The sequence below is a fragment of the Dendrobates tinctorius genome, unplaced genomic scaffold (assembly GCF_039654945.1).
Source record: "Dendrobates tinctorius isolate UK_male_01 unplaced genomic scaffold, ASM3965494v1 ptg000183l, whole genome shotgun sequence".
Taxonomy (NCBI): Eukaryota; Metazoa; Chordata; class Amphibia; order Anura; family Dendrobatidae; genus Dendrobates; species Dendrobates tinctorius.
In genome coordinates this window covers 7,666,187-7,685,396 of record NW_027361850.1, presented here as the reverse complement: position 1 = coordinate 7,685,396, position 19,210 = coordinate 7,666,187, and the positions used below count along the sequence as shown (strand labels likewise).

The 19,210-nt window shown below is 43.5% G+C and overlaps 1 protein-coding gene across 4 annotated transcripts in view; it reads right to left on the bottom strand.

The window, feature by feature from the left end:
- Positions 1-1,170: 1,170 nt before the first annotated feature.
- ZBTB8B (zinc finger and BTB domain containing 8B) overlaps positions 1,171-19,210 on the bottom strand; it is a 29,860-nt gene continuing 11,820 nt past the window's right edge. For 2 of the 4 annotated variants that reach the window (XM_073551993.1, XM_073551995.1), the window contains exons 2-6: positions 13,659-13,751; positions 7,237-7,373; positions 2,946-3,880; positions 2,481-2,659; positions 1,171-1,686 (exon numbers count right to left, since the gene is read on the bottom strand). In XM_073551993.1, coding sequence (XP_073408094.1) covers positions 1,396-1,686; positions 2,481-2,659; positions 2,946-3,849 — 1,374 coding nt within the window. In that variant the 5' untranslated portion in view covers positions 3,850-3,880; positions 7,237-7,373; positions 13,659-13,751 and the 3' untranslated portion in view covers positions 1,171-1,395. The remainder of the gene's footprint in view (positions 1,687-2,480; positions 2,660-2,945; positions 3,881-7,236; positions 7,374-13,658; positions 13,752-19,210) is intronic. The other 2 variants (XM_073551994.1, XM_073551996.1) reach the window with 1 other exon arrangement.

Genomic DNA, 19,210 nt, shown 5'->3' with positions numbered 1-19,210 from the left:
AAACTGCTGCTCTGTTGATAGGGAGCAGCTGAATCTCTGGCAGGAGCGGTCAGTGACTGGTGCCAGGTATAACAGGCAAGTAGTTGCCTCTGTTAGCAACTACAAACCTTTTTTTTTTAAAGTCCCGGATATTCCCTTTAAACTTCACTGGAGCAATTAGGGAAAAATTTCTGTAAAATCATTGCTAGCAATTTCACATTGATTTATCTCCAGTTATAACTTGCTCCAGAGCAGTAGGTTGCTGTGGCGCAGGTATACGTACAAATGTATAACAGAAGCCTTGGACCTGCACACCTATACAGGAAATGTATGTACTCTATATGGTATTGCAATATGGTGTGGATTATGTTACCCTATGGAAAGTTCAGTTGCGCTATCAGTCACTGTCACATCCTGACATGCAGTGATTGAAAAAAATATATGAGGGTGATTTTATTCATCCCTTATGTATAGCAATTGCCATGTGATCACTAGGATCCTGCAACAAGTGTCTAGGCCCAGTCCAATCTTGTAAAGTATTTAATGTGACATTCTTGTTCTTTCCTTTGTTTCATGGTGTCTTATGCGCTTGTAATGACAGCAGTGGACAATACAACCCTCTCCATATTTTCCTTTTAAGAGCCAAAAATATAAATGAATAAATCGTGGTAGTATAACGGTATGTGCACACAGGATCACCAGTCGGCCCTTTAAAGTATATTTTTCCTGAAATGCTGGAGTGCTTCAGAGCAGATATGTCTGGCTGTAATTGTGCAACCAGGCTCTGATTAATGATTCTCTTAGTTTTGGCACCATGAATCAGGTGACAAGTTCCCTTTAAAATTACATACAATCCATGAATGCCCACTTAAAAATAATGGTGAATTGACGCAACACTCCATCCGGCGGGAAAAAGAGCTTTGCTCTATTACATTACTGAAAGGAACATTTTGTAAGACAGAGCTGTTAAAATAACCAGTCCAGGCTGGGTGAAGGTGTAAAATGTCTGAAGATGCTAATACTTTACCTTTTCACTGATGAAATTAAGGAGAGTCACTTGACTGCCAATTTGTGTTGAATCTAAAGTGATAACAGAATATAGACTGGGGTCGGTCTCCCCCAAGTTCACCAGTTCGCAGGCATAAGAAGAGCATTCCAGGAGATGCATATCAAAATTAAGACAAAGTCATCTGACATTGGATAACAAAGGAGTTTAGTGCACAGCACTAAAATAACCAAGAGTAAAATATAAAATGTCCTGCTGCTACTGAAGTAGTAGCACTGTACATAACCAAGAAAGCTTAGAACCGGCTGACCACCAACAGTGGTAGAAAAAGGACGGCATGAGCTCTCTAGTATGATGCTACCTAGATTGCCTGTGTAAAAAGGTGACCGCATGATCTTCTCACGGGTGCATCACATTAGTACTTCCCTGTGAATCTGTTCTTTATCTTCAACATCCTCCTCCTCTGCCGCATCATTCTCATCACCAGACTCAATGTAAATAGGCCAGTCTCCGTCTCCTTCATCCTTGTCCATGCTTTCTGAAGCAGCTTCTGCATGGCTTGGATGCTGGGAGTCATCATTTGTAGTTGTGACACATGTGCAACTGTCACACAAACCAAAACGCCTCAAACCAGGAGACAAACTGCTGGTAAAAGTACGACGGCAACCTTTACAGATGATAGGACGGTTGGAGCGATGAACCTGGGAAAGCAAAGGTAATATTGACATTTTTTATGTTCATCCAATGCAGCAAATAAAAGGTCATAATTCTCTGTTATACTATTTTGGACTTACTGTCTTGCCATAGCAAGTGGGAACTATACAATAAATTGCTAAAATGCTAATCTTTTTTGGGATTCTTTTTGGCCTTCCGTGAGGCTGTTGTATTCTGCTGTAAGCAGTGACAGTGAACGTGTTTAGACATTTTAATATATTATCACAATGTATGCAGTAACAAGTTATCAACTCAGATGACACAAATAATAGGTCTCTTTCTATATCCCCTTCCTGCTTTTCCTACACATAAATAACAAAGACTTAGGGGCAGATTCATTACCAATGGCCTTGTGAACGTCAGTCTTAGTGAAGGGCTTGCTGGAGCATGGTGCCCCAAATTTGTTAAAAGGGCGCAAGCCTTCTCAGAAAATGTTACTCCAGTCTGAAGTGGTATTTCTGGAGTCAAAAACGCCAACACTCTTGCTAAATTTGTAGTCACTCCCCATTCTACCCGACTCCTTTCCAGTCCCACCCATTTTAGCACATGACTTTAAACTGGCGTGAAAAATATTGCACAACTTCACATTGCGCAACACACTTACTGACTTTTCAAAACTCTTAATATTGGCGTAAAGTAATAAAAATTTTCAAGAATTTCCCCTTAATATTTTATTTCAAAACGACACATATTGCGGTAGAATAACGGAATACATAACAATAAAAGCTCTACAAGTATCTAAGCACCTTTAAGGATTACATACAGAAATGAATATACTCACTGTAAGTGAATGGCTGCGAAGGTGCTCCTGACGCGTAAACCTTTTGCCACAGATTTCACAAGGATATGGTCGCTCTCCTGTGTGCGAACGAATGTGACGCTTCAAAATACCCTTTTGTTTGGCGGTGTATGGACAGAAAGGACACTTGTGTAGCTTGATTGGAACCACTAAAACGTCCCCTGATTAAAAGAACACATTATTTCTGCTTAAAACAAAGTTGTCTTTTATTGCATATCTGACATTTTTTATAAGCTCTAGTTTGCCATAGGGCATTGCCTTTCTATTGATAGAATGAAACCATTTTAGTCAATGCAAATTTTTTAAATAAATGTGATTATTAATTAAGTAAAAGACTACTGCTTATTTTATCAGAATACTACCTTTCAAAATATTTTACAATAGGCAACAGAGTACAATTAGACACAAAGATGCAGTAGAAAAAAAAAAAAAAGATGGATTTATTACCTGCGTCCTCACTATACCAGTCACCTTGCATATCCATCATAGAGCTCATTGAGACGCTTGCTTCCTCTTGCCTAGACTCAAAATCACGAGGAAAGTGATGCACAGCGTCCTCTTTCCTCTGGGAAGAGCTGTTGCGCAAAAGCGCCTCTAAAAACTGCTTCATATGATAATTATTACACGATATGTCCATTCCTGGGCCACCTTGTGGACTTTCTTCTCCTTGCTCCAGGCCTTGCTGCATTGGATATGGTTGAACGCCTTCAGTTACTTCCACTACATCAGAGTCAAATTCTTCTTTAGGTTCCATCACTTTGGTAGGACTTTTGTCTCCTGGAGAGGCTGCACTGGTGGGATCCTTAACCAGAATTTCATCAGAGTTGCAGCTACTACAGTCACCACATGGGGGATCTTTCTGACAATCACTCCGAGTTGTTTTTATTGTCAATGACCCAACCGTACCTATTCCGCTGCTAGGACCATCACTACCGCTATCGGCTTGTCCAAAAGAACTCTCCTTTTCTATCTTCCTGCAGATATCAAGTGAAGATCGTATGTATGTCTTACAGAAGTTAACCACATCAGTCATCTGGAGGTAGCTTGCTGCACTCATAACTTCAATGACATTCTCCCCACACAGGTTTAGTTTCCCTGAGTATAGGAAATCCAGGATGGTTGAGAAGGCCTCAGATGTCACAATATCAAGAGAAGCTGTGCTGTGTCTTCCACTGTCTTGGATGTAGTGGACTAACATAGCCCGGAAATAGCCGCTGTTGGCAAACAGAACATTTCTGTGGGCTTTAAATATTCGACCTTCCACAATGATGCTACAATCACAAAAGAAATCTCTTTTACGCTGCTCATTCAGCTCTCCGAGGAGCTTGGAGTAATATGATGGCATCTCCATGGCTCCAAGTCAGCAAGCAATTTCTCGGCACCTGCAACACAACTAGCGTCAGAACTGCTATTTTCAAAGAACTCTGCATACAATACTTACATGACATTATATTGTTACATAACATTATTTTGAAGCATACATAAATATATAATTCTATATTAAAAAGGAGTTTTCTGTTTTTCACTTTTCTAAGCCAAAAGCTCATTTTATGTAGGAATATCAAATTCAGTGGTACTTACCCCTTCCTGCTCCAGGGCCGGATTTTTGCTGTTGCCCCCAGTCATTATCGACATGGCTGCAGCAGTGACGTTCTGACTGCAGTACATGGTCACTGCAGCCAATTACAGACCTCCGAGGTCTCATGCCATTCACTTCGGCCTCACTACTGAGCCCAGTGATAGGCTGCAGCAGTCACTTATTGAAGAAGCAGGGGTTAAGTAAAACCGACCTATTTGTTACATATAGAAATCCTTTGGCATAAAAAAGTTAAAACCAGAAAACCTCTTTAATACTTCAGCCATGCTGCATGGTTTATTTTGCTTTTGTCCAATAATATAGTCGTTACCAGTGTAAGCTGTAAGGCAGTGGCTTTCACACCAGCATAATGATACGCTGGTATCCAACGTAAATAGCGGGTTTCTAAGTGCCGCGCGGCTCTTAGAAACCCGATGTTTACGTTGGATACCAGCTTGCTCGCTGGTCCTGATCGCTGGAGGAGGCTATGTGACAGCTCACCAGCGATCAGCCTAACATGTCCCAGCGATGCCATCCATGTAGGATCATTGGTGGGATCGCTGGGACATCGTCAACAGGGCCTTAAGACCTCACAGCTCACAGTGCATGTCAGACCAAATGAGAATCATGAGGTCAAAAGGAACTGGCCAAGGATCTCAGAGACAGAATTCTGGCAAGGCAAACATCTGGCCAAGGTTATAAAAGAATTTCTACAGTACTCAAGGTTCCTAAGAGCACAGTGACCTCCATAATCCTTAAATGGAAAGGTTTGGGACCACCAGAATTCTTTCTAGACCTGGCCGCCGAGCCAAACTGAGCAATCGTGGGAGAAGAGCCTTGGTGAGAGAGGTAAAGAACCACCCCAAGATCACTGTGCCTGAGCCCCACAGATCACAGATGCAGTTAGGAGAAAGTTCCACAAAGTCAACTATCACTGCAGTCCTCCACCAGTCGGGCCTTTATGGCAGAATGGCCCGACGGAAGTTTCTTCTCAGTGCAAGACACATGAAAACCCACAGAGTTTTTTTTTTTTTAAGCAAAAACACATGAAGGACTCTCAGACTATGAGAAATAAGATTCTCTGGTCTGAAGAGACGAAGATAGAACTTTAAGGGGCATAATTCTAATCAGTATATGTGGAGAAATCCAGGCACTGCTCATCACATGCCAAATACAATCCCAACAGTGAAACACGGTGGTGGCAGCAGCATCATGGTATGGGGGTGTTTTTCAGCTGCAGGGACAGGCCAATTAGTTGCAATTGAAGGAAACATGAATGTGGCCAAATACAGAATATCCTGGATGAAAACCTTTTCCAGAGTGCTCTGGACCTCACACTTGGCCGAAGGCTCAATAGCCCTAAGCACACAGCTAAAATAACAAAGGAGTGGCTTCAGAACAACTCTGTGACCATTCTTGACTGGCCCAGCCAGAGCCCTGACCTAAACCCAATTGAGCATCTCTGGAGAGACCTGAAAATTGCTGTCCACCAATGTTCACCATCCAACCTGACGGAACTAAAGAGGATCTGCAAGGAAGAATGGCAGAGGATCCCCAAATCCTGGTGTGAAAAACTTGTTGCATCATTCCCAAGAAGGCTAATGGCTGTACTAGCTCAAAAGGGTGCTTCTACTCAATACTGAGCAAAGAGTCTGAACACTTATGACCATGTGATATTTCAGTTTCTCTATTTCTAATAAATTTGCAATAATTTCTACATTTCTGCTTTTTTTTCAGTCAAGATGGGGTGCAGAGTGTACATGAACGAGAAAAAAAATGAACTTTTTTGAATTTACCAAATGGCTGCAGTGAAAAATTTAAAGGGGTCTGAATACTTTCCATACCTACTGTATGATGACAAAGTCCAGCTGGCGCATGTGGCCGTGGCCCTGCCCATCTTAGATGGTCAATTTAACTTCAAAATCAAGTGCCATTGCCAATTGCTGGTGGGCAGGATCATGGCCTTCGTGCGGCAACTTGATCATGCAGTCTTACTCCAAGGACTAGCCTAATATAATTTAAACTAGTTGCAACTTCTGTGCTTCATACAGCTCACATTCTACCGTTGGATACTGCTTTCAGTTCTTAATAAGAACAGCTGGGGTTCTATTCTCTAGAATATTTAGTCACGTATTTCAGCATCATTAACACATGAAATACGGCAATTGTTCATACTCACAGGCATTTACTATTAGCACACATTTTGCCTTCAATTGTATGGCAGAAAAGTCACCTCCAAATCTAAAGGTCCCGTCTCACATAGCGAGATCGCTAGCCAGATTGCTGAAGCGTCACAGATTTTGTGACGCAACAGCGACCTTGCCAGTGATCTCGTTACGTGTGACACTTAGCAGCGACCAGCCCCCGCTGCGATGTCACTGATCGTGCTCGAATGTCCTGGGCCATTTTTTGATCGCTGGTGTCCTGCTGGCCAGCGCGCATCGCTGTGTTTGACATGGACGAGCGACCTCGTTAGCGACTCAGAAATTATGAACGCAGGCGGGAATCGTCAGAATCGCTGCTGTGTGACAAGGTCCTAACGACCGCCGAGGTCGTTATACAGATCGCTGAATCGTTGCTGCGTCGTTGGGTAAATCTGACTGTTTGACAGCTTACTAGCGACCATTTAGCGACGCACCAGCGATCCTTACCAGGTCGTATCTTTGTCGGGATCGCTGGCGCGCCGCTAAGTGTAACAGTACCCTAAAGGGTACCGTTACACCTAGCGATGCACCAGCGATCCTGACTAGCGATATGACGCGGTCAGGATCGCTGGTGCATCGGTAGGTGGTCGCTAGTGAGCTGCCACAGAGGCAGATCTCACCAGCGACATCGCTGGGGACGGGGGTCGCTACTTACCTGTCAGACGCGGCGATCCTGCGTCCTCCCGCCCGGCTCCACGCGTCGCTCGTCGGCGCCACAGGAAGCCCAGCAGGAAGTGGCCGATGAGGAATGGTCCAGGAACTTCTCGGCGATCAGCAATAACCAGCGGGGGAGCCGGTCGGAGGTAAGTATCACATGCAGCGATATCGCTAGCAATATCGCTGCAACGTCACAAAATCTGTGACTTTACAGCGATATTGCTAGCGATATCACAGTGTGTAACGGGGGCTTAAGGCTTCTATAATGAAACTTATCTACAATTTATCTTAGCATGCTCACCTTTAAATGATGTGGAGTCCGTGAGGCCCGTTAAGTAGATAGGCAAAAAAAAAAACCAATGCAGAAGTACACCCGTCTATGCGGCAGCTCCCCCAAGACGCATAGGTAATTTCAGATTTTCTCTATTCTGAGGAGGCCTGAAAAAACAATATATAGAGTAGATAGAAAGTTAATATTTAGAATTGGTTGTTTCATCTTCTAAAATGGGTAAAATTGAAAAGTAAAATTGCAAGCAACTATGGAATTTACCTTTCAGGAAAAATCCTTTCAGTTCTCAAGCAAGGAGAACAGCTCTTTAAAAGTGATTGCTCACTACTAGGACAACCACTTCTTGATCAAAAGGTTTGCCCCCCCCTATAAAAAAAAATAATGCCTATACTCACCTCACGTGCCAGCGCAGTTACTGCGGTGTTGGCATTCGCTCTCCCCACGGCTCTCGTGTGATGAACATGAAAAGGAAATCTGGGCTGCAGCAGCCAGGGTCATCTATCTGGCTAATCGGTACTCGGACGCGTCCGCTCTTCGCCAGTCCTTACATTGGCTGCCCATTCATTATAGGATTCAATTCAAAGTATTTGTTCTCACCCACAAAGCTCTCCACAGTGCAGCACCCCTCTACATCTCCTCCTTCATTTCTGTATAGGAGCTCTGCAAACGACTTTCGACTAACCTCTTCACTAATCCGTACCTCCCACTCCCGACTCCAAGACTTCTCCCGTGCTGTGCCAATCCTCTGGAATGCTCTACCCCAAGAAATTAGGACTATCAACAATTTGCAAGGTTTCAGGCGCTCCCTCAAAACACATTTGTCCAGGGCGGCCTATCACATTCACTAATCCAAGTCATTCTACGTGGAAGTGTGCGTGTGTAGCCCATTCATTATCTCCATCCATCCCTCACTTCCTCTAGATGGCTGGACCATCATTGTAAATACATGATTGTAAATACACACCTGTACTTTGTATCTCCCCCACCTCATTGTAGATTGTAAGCTCTCACGAGCAGGGTCTTATTTTGCATTAATTATTGTATTGTTAACGTTGTTACTTATGACTTGTGTTTTGAAACTGTTAAACTGTAAAGCGCTGCGGAATATGTTGGCGCTATATAAATAAAGATTATTATTATTAGATCCCTGGCTTCCTCTTTATGTTCGATTTGTCTGAAGGCTGGAACAGCGACACCAGCGCTCATTGGGCACCAGCGTCACAACACTCCACAAGAGCCCCGGCGAGAGAGCGTGCCGACACCGCAGGAACGGCGTCGGCATGAGAGGTGAGTATAGGCTTTATTATTTTATCGGGGCTAAGAAGGGGTATGAGAAGAAGTTGCCCAAGTAGTGGACAACTCCTTTAAAGCTCATTAATAATTCTGCACACAGAGTATAGCAAACAAGTGAGTAGTTTGACCAGGTCATCATTTTTATGCAGATTTTCCAAATCTAAACGGTATAAACCTGACTGCTTATTGGATGAAGCAGATCAGGTGCTATGTATTTGTGCAATGATGGAGGGTGAGACCTTAGGATATCAGCACCCTTTACCAAGGTGTACAGAATTATTAGGCAGCATGTTTTACTCATGCAAAATCGGAAAAGAAAAAAAATTGTTAGAAGTCTTACAACGGGATACAGCACTCAAGAAATTGCTAAAATGTTGAAGCGTGATCACAGAACCATCAAAAGTTTTGTTGCCAATAATCAACAAGGTTGCAAAAAATGTGTAGAGGAAAAAAGATGCGGATTAAGAGACAAAGATTTGAGAAGAATCAAATGTTAAGCGACCAGGAACCCATTATGCTCCAGTGCTGTCATATAGCAGAACTGCAGCCTTGCTGGACTGCCCAGAAGTGCGAGGTGTGCAGTGCTCAGAGATATGGCCAATGTGAGGGAGGCTGAAACAGGACCACCACAGAACAAGGCACATAGGTTGAAAAAAGTTGAAATCATGACTAGGCCAAGACATATCTGAAGGCAGATTTTTCAAAGGCTTTATGTTCTGATGAGATGAGATGAGAGTGACTTTTGACAGATCAGATGGATTGGCTCGTGGCTGGATCAGTAGTGGGCACAGATCTCCACTGCTATGGGCTGGCAATATTAAAGATAAGCTTGTTGGACGTTTTCAGGTTGAAAATTGACTGAAAGTCAACTCCCACACCTACTACCAGTTTTTAGAAGACACTTTCTTCAAGCAGTGGTACAGCTCAGCTTTAAATTAGTTTTATAAAAATTACAAATCAGAGGTGGAGTGGAGCCTGAGCGTCCTGAGACCCGACGCGTGTCGCCACCAGTTGTGGCTTCGTTAATGTTTTTAATGATTGGGTGTTTTGGTTTGTGTGTCTAAATAAAGATTGTTACAATTTTTGCTAAATCCTATGTTGGGTGATCCCCAATGTGTGGCCTATATCTTCTCTCTTCTTTGTAAATTGGCATCAATCTTGTATAGGTCTGGTTGGATCCCCTTTTATATGTCAGTGGTGCCCCCTTGTGTGTAATTTTAATAAACTGAGTACAGTAGTTCAACGCAATTTGTGGGGAATATTTTTTCATAAGAATTTGGGAAAGTTATGAAATATCCTAAATTTGTCTGTCCTATTCCTGATCTAGGGTCTAGACTTTTAGCTGAGATGAATCTGTGCAGCAGTTTATGTTCATGATAAGTAGTGAAGCTCCTCCTCTACAGATAAGGGGGAAAAAAAAATAAACACACAGGGAAGGAATGCCTGCTTAATCTCAGATCTTCTAGAGTGAACAGGAAAGCAGGATGAAGGTAAAGGGCCTGTCACACTAAGCGATATCAATAGCAATATCGCTATAACGTCACTGGTTTTTGTGACGTAGCAGCAATACTGCTAGCGATATCGCTATGTCTGATACTTACCTCCGACCGGCTCCCCGCTGGTTATCGCTGATCGCGCGAGAACGTCCTGGGCCATTTCTCGTCGGGCGCTTCCTGCTGGGCTTCCTGTGGCGCCGACGAGTGACGCGTGGACGCGGGCGGGAGGACGTCAGGATCGCCGCTTCTGACAGGTAAGTAGCGACCCCCGACCCCTGCGATGTCGCTGGTGAGATCTGCCTGTGTGGCAGCTCACTAGCGACCACTTAGCGATGCATCAGTGATCCTGACCGCGTCATATCGCTGGACAGGATCGCTGGTGCATCGCTAAGTGTGACAGTACCTTAAAGGGGTTGTCCGGGCTTTTCACATAATCTCAGTACATATCTGGGCTGCAGAATTATGACAATAAGTAATTTACTTTCTGTCACTAGTTTGCACGGTTTTCTAGATATTCTGGACAGAACGACCAAGGGGGGGGGTGTTATGGCATTGAAATGAGAACTAGTCGTAACCTCCTACTCTACTCCAAACATGCCCTCTATAGCAACAACCCCACCCTCCATAGCTACAGGCCCTCCCCATCCACATGATGCAGCCCTCATCACACAGTAAGGAATTCTTCCCCTCCAGCAGCCTCAGTGCAGAGAGCAGCTGCTCCTCCCCCAGACACGACACACACTGAACAGTGATCTATGGAAAGTGAAACTAGTGAGGAGTGAAAATCGTCCTGTATTCTGGGCCACTCCATGATTACAATACATAACTCATTATCAGTAATTCCTTCCCTCACTGTCCCAGGCTGCTGGCAGCAGTGAGAACAGACTGTGTGACGGCCAGTGATGGGGGTCTGCAGCTTCTAATCTGCACAGGGGATGGCAGTCACTGATGTAATCTGTTGTGTGACAAAGCCTCTGCTGTGTGAATGAGACAGCTCTGCAGATTTTGTTCATCGAGCTTGTTGTGAAGGACAATGTACCATAATCATTATTTGCACGACCAGCTTTTACAGCTCTTACGTGGTGTTTCTCTGGAAAGAGAAAGTATTAGAAAATTAGTGATTGAATAAGTCTTTAACCAAAAGAAAGACCTTAAAAAGACTCTCAAGAGACGCTTTGCGTTTCTTAAAATGGATGCCTGCACAGGTCACAGAGTGAACTATTTTTCTCTCAACGTTTGATAGGTTTGTGAAAACAAAAAAATTGTTACTAAGGGGTACTTCACACTAAGCGAGATGGCTAGCGAGATCGCTGATGAGTCACCGATTTTGTGACGCATCAGCGATCTCGCTGTGTGTGGCACGCATCAGCGACTGGCCCCTCCGCCGGATATCGCTGATCGTGCAGGAATGTCCTGGGCCATTGTTTGATCATTGGTCTCCCGCTGGCCAGCACGCATCGCTGCATGTGGCAGCAGGAGACGAACGATCAGCGAGCTCCCAGCGCTAAGCAGATGCTGGGAGCTGGTATCCAAGGAAAATAGCGGGTAACTAAGCGCGCGCGTTTAGTTACCCGCTGTTTACCCTGGATACCAACTCCCAGCGCGAGCGTGCTGGTTTCCAGGGTACACAGCGGGTAACTAAGCGCGCGGTGCTTAGTTACCCGCTGTTTACCTTGGATATCAGCGTCCTCGCTTGTCCTGATCGCTGGTGAGATCTGCCTGTTTGACAGCTTGTCATATCTGTAAACTCGTAAAGAGCTGGATATTGACTTAAAGGGCCACTTAATATGGTGGTAATGGTGGTTTCCGAAAGGAGCCACTCCTTGGCTGGGTCCTTCCCTGGAGGAAGATCTGGCTAGTCCCGTGTTTGAGACTCTTAAATGAGGCTCCACGGACTTTATTTCCATTTATTGAAGCAGCAATGCCATCTGCAATTAATATTATAAAATAAAATTCTTCTGCCAGCTGTTTATATAGGCCCGAGTCATCGCATATTGCTGGGTGATCAACAGCTTACTAAAGGAAAAGAAGCTCTGACCGAGGTAGCAGTTAGGATGAGTGGGCTACAGGACGGCCAAGAGCAAGAGGACTCCGGTCTTGGCAATGCTGCTGTTGCTGTTTCTTCATCCTCATCAGATGAGGAGTTTGATTTTGAAAAGTATTTGGAGGACATGGAGCAGGCAAAGCGTTGCTGCAAGGAAAAAGATTCCACTCTCATAGAAAACAGTGACCATATTTCAGCAACATTTTTCACTTGCTCTCAAAGTAGAAGAGTTCAATTGCTCATCAAAACTGTGCACAAGGCAATTCCTTTACTCCCCAAAATTGTTAGAGATGTTGCCCATGTGATTACTGCTTTGCCACCAACCTAAATTAGTGTAGAGAGGTTGTTCTCTAGCCTTAAAATAATTAGGTCAGATTTGAGGTCATCTATAAAGGAGGATCTGATGGAGGCGATACTATTTCTCAGAACAAATTCATAGACTGCACAAATGCTATCCAGTACGTTTTTGTTGAAAACTGTTTTTTTCCCCACTTACTGCAGAGTGTATAATAAATTGTAAATATGCAAAGTTTTTTGTTCTAAAGTTGTATTCCAATAAATATATTTTATGTTCTATCTAAATGGCTTGATTATTGTATCATAATAATGATTAAAAGTCTGATGTTATCATTTTACTACAGAAAATGTATCACTTAAAACGTAAGCCACGTTATGAGGGAGTCGTGGAGTCATGGAAATTGAGGAGTCGGAGGTTTGGCTTACCGACTCCACTGCCCTGCTTTAAATGCGTATTCCCATCTCCAAGATCCTATCCCAATATGTAGTAAATGTAATAATAAAAGTAGTAGCAAATACCTAAAATTTAGAATAGTTCTTCAGATTCGTTAAGTCGCTTACCCCATGTGCAGGGCATTGCAGAAGCTTAGGCCTCTTTCAAACTTCAGTTTTTGACAATCAGTCACAATCCGCCAGGTTTTGAAAAAAACGGATCCTCAATTTTCTTTTGAGGATCCGTTTTTTTTCCCCATTGACTTGCATTATCCGGTTTTTTTGGAGGATCCGCCAAAAGTTGCTGTCCGTCACCATCCTCAAACATTTCAAAACGGAGCTTGCAATCTCTCTCTCTCTCTGCCAGCAGTTCCTTTATTTCCTCATTTTCAGGATCCATCTGAAAACGGATCCTGTGCCATCCGTTCACATCAGTTGAGAACGGATCCGCTTCTCTGACTTTTTGGCGGATTTGAACTGATGCAAAAAACTGAAGTGTGAAAGAGGCCTTAGGTATCCATGGTTATGACACCACTTATAGTGACTGGTAACTGGTAATGATCGTAACCATCGATACCTAGGGTCCTGCAATACCTGCCCGTAGGGTAAGCAACTTAGGCTAGGTTCAGATTTGTGTATGGAGGAGCTGCGGCCTTCCTCCGTGAGGCTCCGCCCATGGATGCACCTCCTCCGGTCAGCTCCACCTACATCCGCATACTTCTGCATGCGGCCTGCGTACCCTATTTTTAACATTGGGTACGCAGGTTGTGCTGATGTATGTGGATGCCTCATAGTTTATGTCATGGACCAGGAAAATTTCTGTAAACAGTGTTAGACATCAAAGAGTATGGTAAGTATAAGGTATAACTTACAAGCTACACTGCACCTGGTCTGGACAGCCGCCCTCCCCAACACGTGTTTTCGGCCCTTAGCCTTTCAATTTTCATTCTTCATTATGTTTCAAACTAAGTTAAAGTAAGGAATAAAATAATGAAATGTGAATAATGTGCATGAATGGCAGATTTGACAGATTAAGAATCCGTTATTTCTGCAGCATGTACTTATGCTTATTAAAATACCTAGTAACACCCTTGCTAGGCATGTGCAAGTGTATAGATAGGGCTATATTTCATACTGCTGGTGGAAAAAAGTGTTTTATGGCCTGTGTCAGGCCGGTATAAGTCTGTATGACACAAAAAAAACAAACAACAAAGATAGAATAGTATATAAAATGTGATAGGCTAATCTAAACAACTGTATCCTGAAAAAAAAAAAAAAAGTAAGCTTTTGAAAATTGGACCCTACAGCTTTCCATTGGAAGAATACGTCAGGAGATCCAGCTCCTACAGACACATTTAAAGTACAGTCTACTGGTAGCTAGAAATAAGCAAAAGCATTGTCTAGCTCATGAATATCCCCGGAAAGGCAACAACCAGCAATATGCTCCAGTGCTTTTTTTTTTTTAAAAAAAAAATCAACAGTACTATCACTATTATGGCTCCCTCACATGTGTATAAGGGTGTGTGCACATGCTGCGGATTCTGCTGCCGAATTTTCTGTGCGGATTTTGCAAAATCCGCAGGTAAATCTGCAGGTCAAAAGACCTGAGGTTTATCTGCGGATTAGCCCTGCGGTTTGACACCTGGACAATGGAGTAGGTGTAAAACCGCTGCGGATTCAGCGCAAAGAAGTGACATGCTGCGGTTTTGAAACCGCTGAAAATCCGGGTGGAAAATTCTGCAACGTGTGCACTATGGTTTTTGTTTTGCATTGATTATAATGGTACTGTACACCGCAGCAGAAACTGCTGCCTATCCGCAGGACCAAAACTGCTGCGGATCCGCAGCATGTGCACACACCCTAACTCGGACGGGTTATATCCAATGTGTTATAGGTTAGCACTCGGCCCAATGTTATACTGTCGGGCAGTGCAGATCTGTCAATTCGGCACGAGAAAACAATTGCAGCATGCTGTAAGTGCATTTGATAATTACACACACCCATACAAGTCAGGGATGTCATCCAAATGCAGTCTGACATCTGTGGACACAGAAAAAGGAAAAGATGGAGATATTAAAAGGGATATCCAGGACTTAAAAAAAGGCATGTAGTTGGTAATGGAGGCAACTACCTGTCTGTCGTACTCGGCACTGGTCATTGATTGCTCCTGCCAGAGATCTAGCTAGATCTAGTCCTGAATAAAGCCCTTCTCTGTACATATGCTGCGATTCTGTCATGCGAGAGGATCGGATCACACCAAGAGGACTCTCAGGACAAACTCTGACAGAGCTTGATCAGAGTGACATTAGCCATTAGCATTATCAGCCTGCATGAGAGAATCAACAGCTCTGTGACCCCAGCCTTCCTAATATCATAGTCTCCTCTTCTTATCTATTAGTATACAATTAAAAATAAAAATTGCCAGACAGGCATCTAGCTCAAAGCATCCCTTAACCCCTGGAGATTGTTCGTTTTTGCGTTTTCGTTTTTTGCTCCCATTCTTCCCAGAGCCATAACTTTTTTAATTTTCCGTCAATATGGCCATGTGAGGGCTTATTTTTTGCAGGACGAGCTGTACTTTTGAACGACACCAGTGGATTTACCATGTCGTGTACTCGAAAATAAGAAAAAAATTCCAAGTGTGGTGAAATTGCAAAAAAAGTGCAATCCCACACTTGTTTTTTGGTTGGCTTTTTTGCTAGGTTCACTAAATGCTAAAACTGACCTGCCATTACGATTCTCCAGGTCATTACGAGTTCATAGACACCAAACATGTCTAGGTTCTTTTTTTATCTAAGTGGTGGAAAAAAAATCCAAAGTTTGCTAAAAAAAAAAAAAAAAAAACAACAAAAAAAGGCGCCATTTTCCGAGACCCTTAGTGTCTCCATTTTTCGTGATCTCGGGTTGGGTGAGGGCTTACTTTTTGTGTGCCGAGCGGACATTTTATGTTACAACATTTGTGCAGATATGTTCTTTTGATTGCCCAGTAATGCATTTTTAATGCAATGTCGCGGCGCCCAAAAAAATGTAATTCTGGCGTTTTGATTTTTTTTCTCACTACGCCATTTACCGATCAAGTTAATCTTTTTTTTTTATTGATAGATTGTGATTTGAACGTGTTTTTTTTATTTTTTTTTAATATTTTTAAACATGGGAGGCTAGAAGCTGCCACAACTCGATCGCCTCTGCTACATAGAGGCGATGCTCAGATCGACTGTATGTAGTAGAATTACTGCATTGCTATGAGCGCCAACCAAGGGGTGGTGCTCATAGCAATCAGGCATCAACAACCATAGAAGTCTCAAGGAGACCTCTGGTTGTTATGCCGATGCACCGCTGACCCCTGATCACGAGACGGGGGTCAGCGGTGCGCATTTTTCTGGCCCTATGGCCGGAAGCGCGAGTTAAGTTAGCGTTTGACAGCGGCATTTAACTAGTTAATAGGCGCGGGTGGATCACAATTCCACCCGCGCCTATTGCGGGCACATGTCAGCTGTTCAAAACAGCTGACATATCCCGGCTTTAAAGTGGGCTCACCGCCGGAGCCCTCATCAAAGCTGGGGGTACTGCCATTGGACATACTATTCTGTCCAAGGGCAGTAAGGGGTTAATGTCGTTTTCCAGGATAATCTGGAAAGGAAACCCCAAGATCCCCTCATTTCTTCTTGCCTGCAAGCTTTCAGGCAGTAGGACCTTATCTTACTTTTTAAGGTGGGATGGGGAAAAAAGAGATGGTATATTGGCAAGGAATAGCAGGAACTGACACCATCAAGAACCCTTCTGTCATGCTACCTTATTACATGAGAGGAGTGCATCGGGATGGATTATCACATCCCAAACAGTGTCCAGCACTGGCATCTATTAATTACCGTGAGCTTCCAACAGAGCCATACTTTTAGGTAAACATATAAGAAGCACTGTGCCCCCAAAAAAATGTATTTTCAAAAAAATAATAGCATCTTCTTTAATCAGCCATGTGAAAATAAAGAGGGGTCTTAAAAACAAAAAAAAACTCATGTTTTACATAGTGCGCCTTTATGTATTTTTTCCTGGATTTATTTTCTAAAACTGTTGGCTCAGTTAGATCTGCACCACTAATAGAAGGCCAGTGCTGCCTGCTTGTAATCACAGTTCAAGGCTATGTTCCCTTCCCACGATAAGTGTTTTGGGAGTTATTTTCTTTATCACGCTGCGGTTTTTGTCTCTTTTCGGAATGTCACATTTGAAATAAATCCACTTTGTTTTTGATACCTCCTGGTATTGGGCTTTGACAAAACTTTATTGCTAGATACATATGTGGATTATATTTTTAGTGTGTTCTTTACCTATGGATCTTCCATAAATTCGATTTTTCATATTCAAACACGCACGGAAGGTCAGTTTACTCAGCAAAAATATTCAGCATCAAAAGCTCACTCTGGAAACTTACCCTAATGCCTCATTCACACATCAGTATTATTGATCAGTATTTGAATGCCAAAACCAGGAGCGTCTCCATAACACAGAACAGATGTCAATCTTTCAATTATAGTGTAAATGCCATTCCTGGTTTTGGCTTATAAACAGTGATGCTAAATACTGACCAAGTACTGACGTGTGAATGAGGCCTAAGACGTATATTTCTGATGTAGGCTACTGAATTTTTTGAAGCTAAGCCAAGGAATGCATTCAATAGAAGAGAAGTACTAATCTTTCCTATATCCTTTTTCCCCCTAAATAGCATCAAAACTGCACACGTGAAAGTATTTAAGGGCTACGTCCATACAGGATGGCAATGCTGTGGATTTGCCCATAAAATATCAGCAGCTCACATCTGAACAAATCATACCCATATGCTGAACATTTTTTTCTGCAAAAAGGGACCTGTGGTATGAATTTATTAATTTCTAGAACAGCAAATCTGCTGCAGATTTTACCCATTCTATTTAATTTGAAAATGAAAATTCCCAATCAAATCCTTGTTTGCACATGTTGCTTGTGGACTACCGTCAGATCTGAATAAATATGCGCATTAATAAAAAAACAATGCCTTAAAGGAATCTGTCACCTAATTTTAGCCCTATCAGCTTCTGGCTTTGCCATCAGGGGCTTATCTACAGCATTCTGTAATGCTGTAGATAAGCCCCGATGAAACTTGAAAGAGAAGAAAAAAAAGAGTTAGGGCCCCATTACACGCTTCAATGTCCCAGCGATCCCACCAACGATCTGACGTGGATGGGATCGCTGGTGAGCCGTCACATAGACATACTCACCAGTGACCAGGACCAACGAGCGCGGATTTTAGTTACCCGCTGTTTACCCTGGATACCAGCTCCCAGCGTCTGCTGTATGGTGCTGAGAGCTGGTATCCAGGGTAAACAGCGGGTATCTAAGAGCGGCGCGGCTCTTAGTTACCTGTTGTTTACCCTGGATACCAGCTCCCAGCGTCTGCTGTATGGTGCTGGGAGCTCACTGATCGTTGGTCTCTCGCTGTCACACGCAGCGATGTGTGCTGCCCAGCGGGAGACCAACGATAGATTTATGGCCCAGACCATTAGGAAACGCTTAACGATCAGCCAACTGATCATTGCTATGTGTCACACGCAACAATGTCGTTTCGACATCTCTGCAACGTCACCAAACTCGTGACATTGCAATGATATCATTCACAATAACGTTGTGTGTAGCGGGGCCTTTAGAATATACTCACCCCGGCATTCGGTCCGGTGGGTGTCGCCGTCCTGTCCGGCGCCTCCCATCTTCATATGATGATGTCCTCCTCCTTGCTTCTTCCTCGGCTCCGGCGCAGGCGCACTGCTCTGCCCTGTTGAGAGCAGAGTACTGCAGTGCGCAGGACCTCTTTGTCCTTTCCTGGAGCCTGCCTGAGCCGAGGAAGAAGCAAGGAGGAGGAGGACATTATCGTATGAAGATGGGAGGCGCCGGACCGCGACACCCACCGCTCCCGCCCCTGGGTGAGTATAATCTAACTTGTTTTTCTTATCTTTAAGATTTCATCGGGGGCTTATCTACAGCATTACAGAATGTTGTAGATAAGCCCTTAATGGCGGTGGCCTCAGCTTATAGGCTGAAAATAGGGTGACAGATTGCCTTTAAACAAAAAAACACAACATTATTCACCCTCCCAGTCCATAAGAGGCTTTCCTGTTCCTCCAGCCAGTCTCGGTTTACTAGCCCCTTCTGATGACATGTCATATAAAGGAAGCACTCCTCCCATCAAAGTTTTAATCCTCTTAATATATTGCAATCATATTATATAGCACTGTGTACTTACAATTGCTCATTTTGCCTTACAACTCAGCTAATTCTTTTTTCTCTACTCTACGTAGAAACAGGGAGTTTCTTGTCTCTGCATTTATCATTCCCTTTTTCAACTCCTGGCCCAGTTTCTCCTCCTCTCCCTTATCAGCAACTTTTGCAGTGACTG